Raw genomic sequence first — 16,785 nt, forward strand, 5'->3', positions numbered from 1 at the left:
TTGTGCACTGCTCTATTTTCTGCTGCTTCTTGATAACTCTTACTTGTCCCACAGCCTCCGTTTTGTTTATACTACAATAGCTCATCTGTTTCTACGCTGTTGAGCCTCTTTCTGATTAGTCCTATTTTTTTTTCTTTGAGTCTTGCTTTTTTTTTTTTTTGCAGCTAACACTAGGATTTCAGGTTTTCCTATTTATTTTCATAGGTAATATTGCTAATTTCTTAAAATGATGATTTTTTTTTTTTTAATGTTGGGTGTTTTTGTTTCCCTTTAAGAAAATCTTGATTTAGGCTTTAGGACTTATAAACAAAACCAAACAAAGATTATGCACGTATATAGCCTTCGTTTAAAACCTGGGTAGAGGCTTCAAAACCACCACATTTCTATGTATTTTGTGAAATAGTGTCTGGATAAAGGAGAGACTTCTACTAGTGGCTGCACTAGGGAACAGTTTAGAAGTGAGTTATCAAGTCTGTCCAGTTAGATAGCTAACTAATAATCTTGTAACCCAGTCTTGTAAGCAGGGTATGAAGGGAGCTGAAGTTAGAGAGGATTTGGAGGGCTTTGCCGCACATCTCAATTCAGGTTTTGGTGACTGCTTATAGAAAAATTTAGCTTGACTCTTTCTAGTAACCATTTTTTTAACGTCTGTCTGGAGTAAGCAAAAGTTGCAGGATTTCTTTCACATTCCTACCATTGCAATTTGCTCTATAGACTTTAACCTAAAAGCTTGTGTCTTTTAACAATGAGGTCTTATGCTTTTGTGACTTCCCATGGGTTTTCAAGAAATTCAACAGTGTGAAAACTAGTATCTGTTTTGTCAAAGCAGTAATAAAAACTAGCTTCTGCTTCAATATCTACAGAACAGTAATTGATAACTGGAGGAATGACAGATAATGCCATGTGTTTCTGAAGATGGTTGTGCTTTGTTATCGCATGTTTCCATTCTTACTTGCCTTGAATCAAGGCGGCAAGATCCTGAGGGCAGGAACTCTTACACACTTAAATGTCCATGTAGTAGATGCTAATGGTCAGGAAGGGTATTTGGTAGTACTGTAGTGTGTTTAAGCAATGTTGATATAACTGCACTTAGAGATAGTTCTCCTTCCTGTAACTGACAGCATTTGCTATACTACCATCAAGCATGTGCATCTTTGCTTTAATGGTGAGCACTATTAAATAAGGAACTGAATACATCAGCAGAATAATACAAATACTGCAGAAGGCAAAGGCTACAGTTAGTTTTCTCCTCTTGTTTGTGTGTGATCTTTCTGCATAGGAAAACCTATGATTTTGAGGTGGTGTTTTTACCTCTTCTACACAGAGTACAAGACTTAATTTAAAGTTCTTCCACTTAAAGTCTTTAGACACTATTAAACACTTTAATCAGACCATAGGAACAGAGCTAAACAAGTATTTAACACAACAGTTGTAGCCACAATGGTCTGGAGATATAAGGAAGATAGGTAAAAGGATAATTTAATATATTTAGGTTGAGCAATTAACTTGGAAGAAAAAAGCTAGGCAGGCTCTTGGGTGCTTTCTTAAATTTTTTGCTGACCTCTATACCTACTTAAATAGATACAATATTTCAGCAGATTCCAGGGGTAGGAAGAGTGTACCTTTTTGTTCAATAATTAAAAAGTATTTCCATACTTTCTCAAAGTTTGCATTTGAGGAAAAACTTCATCTGGCACTTCATCCATTTACAACATGCACTGCTCTTTTAGTCTGTCCCTTGGCTCCTTATTTGGTGGGTCTGTATGAGGGGTTGAATTTACTTTACTACACTCTTTTTAAAGGCTGTTCTGTATCTTCCGGATCTCTGCATATGTGTTCTCCCTGCTCTTTGCTTCCCTGTCTCTAACCTCCTGTCCATATGGCTTTTCTAGATCTCAGATGTGCTGCTATGTAGCCATTGCAATTAAACCTTGGTTCCTATTGAGTGACTATATAATAGCATGTTGCTATTTTAGGTCTTTGCTGTCTTGTCAGATTTTCGAATGTGTTTCACACAGAGAAATAAATGGCAAATGCTTTCTTTAAAAGTAATCATGCAGCAGAATAAGCCAACATGAGACTCTGAATGCTTGTTTACAGTTGAACTTTTGTGTGAGTAGAAGGATTAGTTGCAAATCACAACAGTACACAGGTAGTTATGCCCTTAGTGTATTTTTTTATCTATAAACGTCATAACAAGCTGACACATTTGGAAGTGCTTGCCCTTAGTGCAAAAGCAGTCTGAGCTTTTTTGTACGGTTTTATTACTATCTAGGATTAGTTTTATTGATTTAATGAAAACTATATTTCTGGGGTGTCATGAAGATAAGGCAAGCTTACAGGGTATACTGATATTCATTTACTTTTCAATGTCTAACTGTTCCCTTTCTGATACACAGGAACTTCTTCAGGATGGAGAGCTACATTTCTTGCCTTTGCTGGATTCTTGAGATCATCTGAGATAGTCTGACCCTCATCCACGTTATCTTTTGACAAGCCATATCCTTTCTTCAGGAGAGGTTTTCTCCGTATAATACACGTTGAACTTTCAGCAGTTAAGCAGCACACCAGAAATGTAAGTTTGACATGTATTGATGAGAGTTAATATCAAATTTATACAGAAAATTATTTTTTTTTGTTCTACTACATTTGACAAGCTATCACTGTGAAGGGTAATGAACCTTTTACATTGGTGAGGAAAAGATAAATATTGTCTTTAAAAAAAAATCCATCTGGGAATTGTTAGCAATTGTGGTTGCAATGAGATTGCAATATTAATAAACATGAGGTGAATTTCTTTTGATCTTCTTGGTGCTTCAGGTTTTGGAGAAGCTGACTTCATCCATACTTTGAGGGAATGGGTACAGTTCAAGGACAGATCTTTAAGGATATTCTCACCTATTTGGTGTATTGAGTTCCCATAGTCCCCTCTACTATATTTATCAAAGGCAAAACCGTGATATGTACCAAAATTTTCCTTATGAAGAGACAAATGTATTTTTTCCCCCCATGAAGTAAATAAGTATCATCTTCAGAATAGCATGCGAACAGTCTTTGCTACAGTAATCACTTATGTAATTTTTAGCAACATAATCTCCAAAAGATGGGACAGCTTACAGAGCCAGTCTTAGGACAGCCTAAGATTTTTCCCTATGTGCTTTAGTGAGAAACAGATAGTAAAGTAAGTTCCAAAAGAGCGGTAAAATTAGAATTTATTCAATGTACTTTTTTAAGAAAAATGAAGGGAGGTTCTTTTTTATTTAGTCTCAGCTCAGTGAAACCAAAATTGTTTTTCAGATAGCGCTGTTTTTGCATGTTGTCTCTAGTTTTTATAGTTTTTCTTCTGTATAGGTTTTGCTTACAGCCCTATTTGGGGGATACTTGTTTCTACTTTTCTTAGACCACTGAAAATATTTCATTTCATAATTGAAGGAAGGAACCATTTTCAGAACTAAGTGCTTTTTTGCCTTTCTATAAAGATATTATGAGGTCATGTGTTGAACGTCTCACTGGACTCCCAAGAGTTGTTAAAGGGATGCTAAAACCTTTTGATAGTGGTAACCTACATGGTGCTTTTGCCAGGCTAAAAAAAACAACCCTGGTGTTTTGAACCTACTAAAACAACACTTCTATATAGACAAAAGCAGAGTTAATATTCTTGGTGAGCTATTTCTAATACAGGAAGAACATGAAATATGGCTACTTCTGCTGTACAAACAAGCTCTGTAAACATGTAAATCGTTCTGGTTTATAGTTTTTGCTTGGGGAAAGCTGAGAGTCTGCTGCTTTTAAAGAAGTGCAAACTTGCAAGAACTAGTACTCTAAAAATTAATTGTGAGGCTTCCTGAAAGTGGTGCCAGGTTTATTTTTTGGATAGTGGAATTAGAGGTGGATGAACTTACTTTATCACAGTCAATTACATCTCTATCAATGATTAGTCTAAAAATCTATATAATTTCTCTGGGCCTTCCAGCAACTTTTCATTGACTTTTTATACCTGAGTATGAAAGGAACAAAGACTGATAACTCACTGTGTGTGTGGGGAAAAAACAAAACAAAACAAAAAACCCAAAAAACCCCCACCCAAACAAAAAACCACCCCAAAACCCCAACCACCAAACTTAGTCTTTCTTTGAACTCATTTAATCTGTCCAGAGTGTGTTACCTTCCCTGTTTCTGGGCTCAACTTCACAGTAATTGGGAAGTCATATTCCCTGGATATGTACTTAATTCACCACAGTTTTTAATGTTTAAATTCTCCCGTTCATTAGATGTATGGAATATTGATTAACGTGGGAAAAGCTGTGATCAGTGTGTTTCATGAAAATGTAAAAGTTATTGTAAGAAAAAAATAAATCAGTTTTTCTTCAGTTTATTTTAGCATGCTTGCTCTGCTAAGATTGCCTAGATTCTTATCTCTCAGCTGTATCCATGCATTATATTCCAGTTGATAATAAATTGATATAGCATTGAGATTTTGGCTTAAGTTCCTTAGAGTCTTTAAACCTCTAAATCCACATTCTTTTAGAAACTTAAAAATAGGTGTCCCTTGTCTTTGGCAATACCTCTTTGAACAAAGGAACATCTAAATTCTTTTCTGCTTACCTACTGTGAAAACTAATTGCTGTAACCTGTGGCAAGGAGCTCAGATTAACACTGTGTGCTGAATTTTTAGGCAGAATAAAAGAAGGATGGTAATGGGATCATAACTCATGTTCGCTTTATGGATACGTACATGCAGAACACTTGTGGTTTTAGGTCTTTCACCTTTTTGTGAATTGCCTGTAGCAACTGCTCTTCCTCTTCACAGCCCCTGTTCTTCCACAGAAGACTAAAGCCTGTGAGGACCTCTCTTTCTGTGCAGCTTGTTGTTCTGGAACTGTTACAATTTTAGCCCCTGGCTGCTTTTGTAGTCTGAACTTTGGCTACTTGTTGTATATTGGGCATGTACCACTTGTTGAAGCAGTAGGGGAATCTGGAGGCAGGGGATCATCAGGATGGGATAAGCTTGTGCTAAACAGAGGGTATAAAAGCTTGTTTGCTTTTGCTGTACAGATTTGGCTACATAAGGTAGGAAGTAACTACATCTCTGTAATAGATTGCCAGATGTGCATGTACAGTAAGGAATATAGAGTTGATTCTGCCCCTCTACTCAGCTCTTGTGAGACCCCACCTGGAATACTGCATCCAGCTCTGGAGCCCCCAATGTAAGAAGGACATGGACTTATTGGAGCAGGTTCAGAGGAGTGCCACGAAGATGACCAAAGGGCTGGAGCACCTCTCCTATGAAGGCAGGCTGAGAGAGTTGGGGTTGTTCAGCCTGGAGAAGAGAATACTCCAGGGAGACCTTATAGTGGCCTTGCAGTATCTGAAGGGGGCCTACAAGAAGGGAGAGGGACTTTTTACAAGGGCAGGTAGTCATAGGATAAGGGCTAATGGCTTCAAACTGGAAGAGGGTAGATTTAAAATAGATATGGAAGAACAGGAAGAAATGTTTCACTCTGAGGGTGGTGAGGCACTGGAACAGGTTGCCCAAAGTTGTGGATGACCCATCCCTGGAGGTGTTTAAGGCCAGGTTGGATGGGGCTTTGAGCAACCTGGTCTAGTGGGAGGTGTCCCTGCCTATGGCAGGGGGGTTGGAACTTGATCTTTAAGGTTCCTTCCAATCCCAACCATTCTATGATTCTATGAAACTTGTGCTAATGGTTTCTAGAATATTCATGTATTATTGTGATGGGAAGGGGATGTGAGCTGGGAAGGTGGCTGAAATGTGGAAGTATCAAATGAGAGGAAAAAAATGCTGTTTTTTCTCACAAGTGCTTGCCTGTGCTGCATCTACGGAAATTGCCGAGAGTGTTTGTGTGTTTTTTTTTTCACTAGCTATGCTGGAAAAAACCTCCAAGCTTTCTGTGTATCCCCAACAAACATCTTACTATAGCAGTGGTTTTCAGCATTTATTGATTGGTGGAGCTCTTAAGTATTCTAATGAAATGTTGGACAATTATGATTTCAGTATAGTTTAATTTGCTGTGTCATACTAGTCTGTGTTGATCTGAAAGTTAGACCCTTAAGGCAACAGATCAGTCTTGAGTATGACTGCGCTATGATATATTAATTGAGACTTGAGGGTGAGGAGCATAAAAATTCTTGGATTTATTTAGACATGTTATCAACTGCGAAGATTTAAATCACCAGCCTAAGAAATGATTGCAAACAGTTACATATAGCACTTAAAGCTAAGCTACTGTTATAAAAGACTTAAGTCTTTTAACTTTTCCAAAATACCAAGATCAGTGATACTCACTTTTACCTTAACTTTGTTTTTACCTTTTTCCCTATGATCTTTCTTTTTTTCTCTTTCAATGCACTCTAACAAACCTGTGTATATTCTGCCCTAATTTATACTTAGGTAGGAACTTGTAAGCTTTTACCTAGTTTGTTCTTTAGAAAGAATCCTACCTCTGCTGGACTTTGCTTTTCACCCTTCTACATGTCTATTAAACTTGCAAGATCATGATTCTCTCTCCTTGTGGTGAGAAGATCCCTTGGTCCTCTTACTGTCACAAACTGTGCAAAATAATGCTGTAGATGCATAGTGTTATCTTTTAAAGGTATATGTTTGTTTTCATACTGATATTGTTTATTTCTCCTGAACTCTTTTCAGGCAGAGATGCATACTTCATTCCTGTCTCATCACAGGCTTAATTCTGCTAAGGCTTACCCAGAATTATTCATTGTCTGGTTTAGTTTTTATGTAAAAGGAGTAGTAATTTTCAAATGTCCTCACTGTTAACTATGAGAGCAGAGGCTTGGAGTTAGACATTTATCTCTGACTTTGCCTACTTCTAGCCAATTTTGTTCATACTTCTCTAACGCAATGTCAGTTGCAATGAAGCTTTATAATTTATTTTTCAGATTGAATTATAGTGAATGAATTTGCAAGTTGTTAGAATCAAATGTAGGCATACAGTGACAGGCTTGTGTAGTATACCTCTAAGTAAAGAAAATTGTGTATCATTTTTGTTAATAAGCTGCCACCACATTAGTGATGCTATCACATCCTATGAAAAGGTAAAAGTGTTCTTTGGAAACATGCAGAACAGTTTGCCCTTCCTGAACAGAGAGACTATAGAAAGGTTAAACATACCTAGCTTTGTCTTAGTAATGTTTCTAATATTTACTTTTGTAAGCCTCAAATTACTCCAGTTATCTGGAGATAATTCTTAGTAGCTGACAAAGTACACTGATTTGCTATAGGGTTCTCCCAGCCTGTACGTAGGCTGTGAAACTCTGTGCAGATATGCCTTTGGCGTTTCATGTGTGAACTTTCCTCATCTTCTGATTAGCATCTACTGGCTAGTCGTCCCCTCCATCATCAGCTTTTAGTTTCTGTGTTGGATTGTATTCCTTAATAAAGCAGATATTCCAACCAGGAATTAATACAACAGCTGAATATTACTCATTACAAGCAATGTAGTTTAGTAATTTGTTACGTATACCATACTGGTTCAGCTGTATTCAGTGGTTTGTGTAATATCTTAGCATGGATCCTTTTGGATAGACATCTAGGCAGTAAAATTTTGCAACAGCACAACTTAATGAGAACTAGGACAAGAACTATTCCAAAACGTTTGATTTAGAATCTCAGTGGTATCAATAAGTGCACCACATTTCAATTAAGTGCTGCTTTAGGGAAGGATAATGTTAAAATTGAGGGATAACAGGAATATGCTGATGTTTTTCAGAGCTCGTCTTGCTGTCCAACTATACATGTATTATGTTAAATAAAAAATATCATGCCCATTATAGACAGGTAGTAATGCTAAAAGATGGGTATATCTTATGTCTTGAAACTTACTATTTCTACTGTAAGGTATAGCTGTGATGGAAAAGATTAATATTGTGAAAATTTCAGGTTTATAGAAATCAAGTTTTCTTTCCATATCAAAAATATTTAAGGGAGGTGTATGTGTGGGGTGAGATGTCTAAGGTAGTCTGACCCAGCCCTATAGGTGTCATCAAATGAAAGTTGTCTTCCTGCCTTTCCTTTCTCTTGTCCATATGGTGACACAGTTGAGAGAGGAGGAAAAACATCAAGCAAAACCAAACAAAAGCTCTCCCTCTTTTTTTTTTAATGTAGTTTTCTGTTGGCATTTGTCCCTGAGCCAGGTCACCGTGAACGCTGACAAATGTTTGTTCCATTGTTGTTTATTGCAGAGAAGTGGCAGGAGCGTATGGCTTAGGAGGAGGACTGCCTCTTAGCCATCCTAACCTATGGATTCAGAATGTGGTTTAATACAATAGACTCCTAGCTATTCAGGCAACATATCCCATCCTCTATTTTATTCAAACACTGGATATACCTTATTGGAAAGGGCTACTGTGAAGCATGGACTAGTATTTGGCCGGATCAGTTAACTACCAATTCCTTCTGCTCATTTATTTTGGCTTCTTCTAAGAAGTTTACTTGTATAACTACATTCACAAAGGCTTAATAGAGTATTTATGTTACATAATGTGGTTGAGTCTCAATTAATCTGCACAATATACATGAGACGCTTTGCCATGATAATTCCAATTAGGGTGTGCTACAACAGGATTCTTCAGTAACATCACTGGTTTTTAACCCTGTGTCTACAGATGGAGGAGGAGGACCAAAATGAAAGAGGATTGCCACAAATTGCTTCAATCATGAACAGAGTTAGAGACTTGAAAAACAAATACAGAAATGAAGACAACATTACAGATGAGCTTAACTGTACTAAAATCTCAGCTGATACAACAGGTATATGTTTTTTGTTATGCTATTGTTGTCATGCAACAGATCTTAACCTAGACTGAAAGAGCCAGTAACTGAAAGGATTTAAGGTTTGACATTTCTTCAATGTTAATGACACACAAAATACATTTAATCTCTCCTTGTTTCTTTAGTTAAATGTGCTCTAATACTGTTTTTTAAAAAATAAAATCACTGGTTGTCTTATATGCAAGCTTATAAAAAGTGTTTTCTTCTGTTCACGTTTGCTGCAGTTCTAATCAATCTCCTTTGTTGTTTTTCTGTCAGATAACTCTGGAACTGTTAATCAAATAATGATGACAACAAATAATCCAGAAGATTGGCTGTGTTTTTTGCTTAGGCTAGAGAAAAAGGGTATTCCTCAGATGGATGTTAACCTACTGAATAGACTCATTGGTCGCTACAGTCAAGCAGTGACTGCATTACCTGCAGAAAAGCATAGTCAAGATGAGAGCTATGCTCGCATCCTTGTGAGATTTGCTGAGTTGAAAGCGTAAGTATAAATTTTCAATATAAGAACTCATCATTAAGAATTCTGCATTTGAAGCTAAAAATAGCTTGTTTTCATTAGTGGTTTCTGCAACAAATTATTTTGAGTGTGGATGTTTTCATATGTGCTCCTTGAAACTCTGAGCAGCTTTGGCTAGTCAGCTTATCTGTTGTCTCCACAGTACTTGCATGTTTTGTAGATGCTAATGAACATGGTTCTTCAGAGCTATTTGATTTTTAGAGATGTTAACACACTTATTTTCTGGGTTCTATGTGTAAGGTACATGGGGAAATAGCCTGAGACTTTTTTATTTTCAGCTTAAAAGAAGCTGCATGGGTGAAATCTGATATAACTTTGGGTAACTATAATCTGTGTACTGAACTGTGTATGTTGTAAGTTAGGTTTAATTTCCCTGTGGACTTCTATAACTGATATGGCTGTGATGTAGACAATTTGCAATTACCTAATCCATCTAGTTAAACTGTAGTGGTCTATCCTTGTCTGGTCTTTCTCCTTTACTAGGAAAGACTTATTCCAGCTACATCAAATTAGCTGTCTTAGGGTAGGAGAAATGTCTCGGAACATCATTCTATACTTTCATACTTAGGAACTTAGGTTTGACTGTGGTCATTTGTCCTGGTTTGGGGGAGAACATTTGTTGTTTGTTTCAGTGGCCAGTCTGGCCCAAACCACAACATCATTTATTGCTTTATTCAGTCCAAATTTGAGCAGTGTGGTGGTTCAGCCATTTTCAGATCTAATTTGGGACAGGGTTATTTGATTTTTTTTTTTTGAAGGAGTTCTCCTGTCACTCGAAATATCATTACAGCAAATATTTTCATGAGCTGTGTTTTAACATTGGAGCAATTCTTAACAATTAGAGTTGAGCAGGTGGTCTTCCAGTGAGTATAGCTAGTCTTTTTCTGTTTCTGGTATGTTCTCGTATTTGGCTTTTTGGCAGGTGGCTTGATCTTGGAGTATGATATCCTCTACTTCTTTGTACTGTCATTTGCATGGATTTTGCTGCATCAGTGTTTACTAAAAGCATACAGTGGAAGTAATCTGTTGAATCTACTGTTATGAAACAAGCAGGAGTGAATAATGACCTGCTGTGAATCCTTAGTATCTTGAAGAGGTAAGGTGTTTTTGTGTAAGGGGAGTAAAGCATATCTTCCAGCAAGACCTCCTATCTTTAAAGATACTGAGAGATGGTGTTTTTGTTCAAAGGTTAGTTGCTTGTCCTCAACAGAAATTGTCACGTAGGCTTCCAGCTCATGCTTCCTGGAATTTCTTTTACAGAATGGTGGTAAAATGCTATTATCAAGTCACATCTGCTATTTCATTACGTACAGTTGGAGTTTAAGGTCAGAAAGATTTTCTACCTCCCTAATAACTAAAACTCTTGGATCTATTTCCACTTGATCTTTAAAACATGGTTTTAAAGGTACAGATACATTTAAAATGGATACTAGAACTACATTTTATTGTGTGTTGTAGTGCCTTCAGTTTTATTTCTGCAATGTCAGTAGCCTGTTAATGCTAGAATGTATGAATATTATTAACAGTTTTAGTTGCAGTGTCCCACTGAAATGTCTTTAGTTGCTTCACTGCTACAGCCCTTAGGGGGACCTTTTTGGGAGAGTAGTCTTGTCTTGTTTCACTGCTAAAATGCACTCTCTATAGCTACACTAAAATACCTTTTGCTTTGGTAGCCAGCATTACTGTAGAATCTACCTAGCGCACTGGGTGGTGTAGATCTGCTCTGTCTTCTGCTTCATATTTTTAATGGGAAAATACCATCAGTCATGTTTCCTGACTTGCTAATGAAAATTATTTTTAAAAAAAGATTAACAACCCACTCCCAAACCCCTCTTAAAAAATGTACCCACCAAAATCTGATATAGGAAAGTTCCATTAGGATCGATGCTATAAGTATCTCCCTAAATGATGGTCCCCCATTTGAAAATTACTTTGAGATTAGCCAGTTCTTAGTAATGTATTATAATGCTTTCGCATTCAGAATGGCATATAGTGTCAATTATATATGAAACTACATTTATGAACGACAAGTGTAATCACACCAGAGCATGACTGATCAGATCTGAAAAACAATGTTGGTTGTCTGTAGTTTTTGGAGATTAATGTTGAGGTAATCAGTGAGTGGTTATTTGGATCTTTTGTGTTTGGCATGTTCACTTATTGCTCGTAATTTTCCTGGTGTTTGAGATTTCCCTGGTGTTTCACACTTACCTTCTCTGTTCCTGGCTGTCAGTTTGTCTAGTACTATATTTTGTCTCTGCTCAGTTTTAGCTTCTGTTAAAGAAAATCTTCTCATCTCATGACTTCCTAAAGTGCTTCTGATTAATTTTTTTTTAGTTATTGCAAATAAAGTAATACTTTGATACATAGGTGCTCTGATGATACTGCCTTTGGTGGGAGAAGAAAGGTGCCCTTCAGCAGACTTCTGTTTGCTCTTCCCCAAATGGTCCACCTAACAGGAAAAGCAAGTCAGAGCATCGCAAACTTCAGAAGCAGTGACAACAGCTTTAGATTTTTAGTATCTATTGGCATCAACAGTTTTCTTCTGATTAAAGCTGGATTATTCCATTCTTGGCACTGGACCTGTATCGTCTTGGTATCTTCTCTAGCTGCAGTCTGACTATGCCAAAACCTTTTGACCTATTATGATACTGAGGTTGTCTGATGAACCCTTGAATGTACTCTGAAACAGGCAAAGGTGAACAGTCAGCTGCATCTGTGATTATCTGTATCGCACACTAACCACGTGAAGCCCACTTTTCATGTAATGCTTCTGGCTGTAGCACAGTGCCACCAAGTGTGTGGCACTTGACGCCTGTTGCTAATGTTAAGTTTTGTTCTACATATTATTACCAAGTCATTGCTGCTTTCTACAGGAACTTAAATTTTAACATGCTTTTTGAAAGTAAATGCAGTTCCTGTTACAGCTTAATTTCTGTTACTCTGACTTCGCCTGTAGATGGCAGGTAGTCTGTGCCTGTCCTGTTGCTTTGAATTATCAGAGCTGAGTTTATTAAACTTACTGGAGTCTGGTAGCATGCCTAGACTGTGATGGAGACTTTTCTCATTATTAATTCCCCAGAATTTTACTGGAAGTATGTTCTCCTTAGCTCTGCGTTGTATTTTTCTGTACTTATTTTTTGAGAAATTATAAAATTTTTCACTATCCCCACTTTTAAGTACTATCTTTGCTTACCTGTTGAACCAGGGTGGAATTTTGGAAGAAATTCCTTTATTTCTTGATTGCAGATTTTGCTAATAAGTGTTAAAAGAACTCTCTTCTTTTTTTTTTAATATTATAAAGAGGGAGGGAGTCCATTGAAACATGTTAATTTATTATTTCATAGTGATATATATTCATGCCTTTTCTATTTTGACGATTATTTACTGAAGCTGTAGATCCTCTAAAATATTTAAATGCTGGTGTGCAAGCATCTCAGTTGTCCTACTTAGCAATCTATGGCTGAACGTAAAACTAGGAATAAAATTTAGTAAAAGTAAAAAAACCTTTAAATGCGAAGTATCTACAGTTTTTGAAATATACCATGTTTACTATTATTGCTGTTTCCAGTATGTCTGCAGAAAATGGACTTATTTGGTAGCACAAGGTGAATTTAACTGGTAAGACTGTTGCCTAGGAACATGGGAAAAACGGAATGAATTCCCTACATCGTGTAAGGAGTTGATGTTCCCATAGAACCCTTGATAGAAGTAGCTATTTGGTATATGCTCTTGTTGTGTCCTAGTTTTTTATAGGTATGGTACCAACAGAAACAACTTTCTTGCGTGACCTACATCTCTGCTAAGGGAATCTGACAATTTGGGTGAAGTTGCAAAAGCTCTTCAATGTAGAAAAGCCCATAACCTCTAGCAAAATTTTGATGTTCAGTTTTGCTTTAATGTAATGCATTGTAAACTTTGTGACCGTATTGCTGGACGATATAACTAATTGTGTATAAAATATTTCTTCTGACTTGATTAATGATACATTTTTCCACACTTGGTGTTTCTAAACCAATCTCATCCCTGTCCCCCTGCCTTGCAACCTCCTTAGTATAGGAGTGGATGTATCTAGAAGAAGAGAGATTTTTCTCTGGATAGTGTTAGCATGTAGAGAGGACAATGTTAGCGTGTACAGGTTAGTGGGTGTTCTGAGGGAAAATAACTATATATTGAGAAATAATATGAATGGTGACAAAGAATGAGTCACAGAATGGTCAGGGTTGGAAGGGACCTCTGGAGATCATCTAGTCCACCCCACCTGCCAGAGCAGGGTCACCTACAGCAGGTTGCACAGGATGGTGTCCAGGCGGGTTTTGAATGTCTCCAGAGTGGGAGACTCCACCACCTCTCTGGGCAGCCTGTTCCAGTGCTCCACTACCCTCAAAGTAAAGAAGTCCCTCCGCATGTTAAGATGGAACTTCCTATGTTCAAGTTTGTGCCCGTTACCCCTCATCCTATCACTGGGCACCACTGAAAAAAGTCTGTTCCCATCCCCCTGGCACCCTCCCTTTAAGTATTTGTAAGTATTAATAAGATCCCCCCTCAGTCGTCTTTTCTCTAGACTAAAGAGACCCAAGTCCCTCAGCCCTTCCTCATATGAGATGTTCTAATCCCCTGTTCATCTTTGTAGCCCTTTGCTGGACCCTCTCCAGCAGATCCCTGTCTTTTGAACTGGGGAGCCCAGAACTGGATGAAGTACTCCAGATGCGGTCTCACCAGGGCAGAGTAGAGGGGGAGGATGACCTCCCTCGACCTGCTGGCCACACTCTTCTTGATATACCCCAGGATGCCATTTGTCTTCTTGGCCACCAGGGCACATTGCTGGCTCATGGTCATCCTGTTGTCCACAGCAGTCAATCTTTCTCTACAGGTTTGAGCACATTCTTGTTTTTGGAAAGGGTCAGCTTCATATCTTTGAATTATTAGCTTTTTAAAACTCTGCTTATTTGTACTTCACTAACGGCTCTCAGGAAGAGAAAAAACTTCAGCTATAGATGGATTGCTTTTCCAGGATTATCTAGAGCTGTCATGCAGCACATGGAAATTCATCATTGTTACTCAGGCTCTTCACCTTGTGTAACTATTGATATGCTATCTTTACAGTCTTCAAGATCCAGAGGAGGCACGGGACCAATTTCATCTGGCCAGATTGAACTGCAAGAAGTTTGCTTTTGTGCATGTGGCTTTTGCGCAGTTTGAGCTGTCACAAGGTGTGTAGAAAAACCCTTGGTGGTGTTGTTCTGTGTTCTAAGTTTTGTTGTTTTAAATTTCTGCTCTGCTACATAATTTTCAAGGAAACTGGAAATTGGAAAAAATATCTGGATTTTCTTCTATTTTGATTGAGATTTAATGGGAATATGGTGTTCATTTTTAAATGAAAATATGTGCACAGTTTTTAATAGTTTTTTCCTTTTTAGAAATAACTTTCAAACAAGATGAAAATTAGCAGTGATTTCTGGTTTGTGTGGGTTTTTTTTAACCTTAGATCTTATAGAGGGAGGTATGAGTACAACACTCTTGCTGTGTTGAAAAAATATGCTTAAACTTGGGTGGTAATTTCCCCTCAGATATTTTAAGCTTGCTTGTGGCTGAAATTCTGGCTCCTTCCAAAAAGCAACTGTGTAGATTCTTAGTGGGTTTTTTGTTAAACCAAAATACGTAGTAAATTTGGAATTAATTTTTCCCCTCTGCCACTCAGGATCTTAAGTAGCTAGCAATTGGATTTTAATTGACTCCTCTGTTTACTGTTCCATGGTTGAACACTCATGTTGGGACGCTGGAGATGGCTGATGTCTGCTGTTGCTTCGTAAATGCTGTGGACTGACTTTTCTGATGTCTGATAGATGTCATGTTCGAGTCAGTTGAGAGGGTTGGTTTGTCAGTATTCAAAATAGAATGGTAATCTTTGTCATATGGTGCAATACCAAAACACACTACAGTGTTTTAGGCAAGCCATTCTGATGTGAGAGCGATAAAGTCTTTTAAAAATTCTGGTTCCCTTCTTTGAGGAATGCCTGAACCATCTGTCCCCGGTAGGAATAGCTGCACTGACAGCTTGCTTTCTAAATTAATTTATCCTGTTCCTCGGTGTACTGGATCTGGCTTGTGTGGGGTTAATTTTCTTAAGAGTTCATAGTGTTGATAACACATCAATGTTTTAGCTGTTCTGATCAGTGCTTGCACAGCATCAAAAACTTCTGTTTCTTGCTTCGCCCCTCCTCTACCCTAAGTGAGTAGGCTGGGAGGGGATGCAGCTGGGACAGGGTATATACCAAAGGGGTATTCCATGCCATACAGCATCATGCTCAGCAGTAAAAGATTGGGGATAGTCTTTCCACAGTAGCAGTTGCTTGGAGACTGTCTGGTCATCAGTCTGCTAGTAGGTGATGAATGATTGCCTTTGCATCACTTGGTTCTTTTTTTTTTTTTCTTCATGTATTAAACTCTTATCTCTAAGGTTTTTTTCTTGCTCTTGATCATCCAGTTTTGTTCTTCCAGTTCTCCCTCTAGACTATTCTAGACTGTATAAATTATGCTCTAATATATCTAGACCAATAGGTCTTCAGTACTTTGGATGACAAAGTATTGAATCCACAAAGTTCACCTTGTCTTATGTCACTTCTTTCCTATTGTGTGTAGGGAAGGTGGCCCTGGTACTTGGTAGCAGGGTTGCGCTGCCTACACATGGGCTCATGTTTTTGGGTGTCTTTTTTCGGTCTTCTCTCCATGGATGGCTTGAGCAGTGATCTATGTCATCCTGTTTATCTCCTCCCTTTAACAGCTTGCTCCATCCAGAAGGACAAGCATATTGCATTAAGACTGTGTTGTTTGAAAGAAGATGACTTGGTGGATGTATCTTGAGTTTTTTGTGGGTTTTTTTCATGTTTTTTGTTTGTATCATGTTAGTATCATGTATATTGCCTAGTATGAGAAATTCTCCCAAAAGTTAACTACAATAAGTAAAGGACACTAAACTCTATTCTGGATGCTGAATACATCTTACTAGATACTCCTTTTCATGCTTACTACTTTTGTTTACAGACAAAACCACTACCTGTGGAAAACAGACTCTTGGTCCAGTACTTTTTTGTTTTTACTGTTTTTTTGGGATACAATTTATATATTCAAAGTGTGGCCCATGAAGCAGAGCCATTTTATTAAAATAAGTACTCATTTGTCTCCTCAGATTTTCCATTTTTTTAAGTAATAAGTTTATTTGTAATGGAGCAGGAAAGGCTGTGGAAATCCTCCTCAAATACATGTCACATCAAATGATTGAGGCAGGAAGGATACTAATAAGATTCTTCCACAGGATGGGGAGGGGAGGACAAAAACCTGCATATGTGTGACTTGAAATTCCACAGTTTCTCTGTTTCAGATGACTCAGTTATCTGACTGGTCTTGTTCTAATATAAGCTTGTTGTGTTAAACTTAAACAGTAGTAAAAAATAGCTCG

The 16,785-nt window shown here is 37.7% G+C and overlaps 1 protein-coding gene across 1 annotated transcript in view; it reads left to right on the forward strand.

The window, feature by feature from the left end:
- Positions 1 to 2,399: 2,399 nt before the first annotated feature.
- TTK (TTK protein kinase) overlaps positions 2,400 to 16,785 on the forward strand; it is a 41,951-nt gene continuing 27,565 nt past the window's right edge. Inside the window, exons 1-4 of the mRNA XM_009887460.1 lie at positions 2,400 to 2,575; positions 8,641 to 8,785; positions 9,065 to 9,290; positions 14,433 to 14,539. Coding sequence (XP_009885762.1) covers positions 8,641 to 8,785; positions 9,065 to 9,290; positions 14,433 to 14,539 — 478 coding nt within the window. The 5' untranslated portion in view covers positions 2,400 to 2,575. The remainder of the gene's footprint in view (positions 2,576 to 8,640; positions 8,786 to 9,064; positions 9,291 to 14,432; positions 14,540 to 16,785) is intronic.

The sequence above is a fragment of the Charadrius vociferus genome, unplaced genomic scaffold, assembly GCF_000708025.1.
Source record: "Charadrius vociferus isolate BGI_N301 unplaced genomic scaffold, ASM70802v2 scaffold185, whole genome shotgun sequence".
In the NCBI taxonomy this organism is placed as follows: domain Eukaryota; kingdom Metazoa; phylum Chordata; class Aves; order Charadriiformes; family Charadriidae; genus Charadrius; species Charadrius vociferus.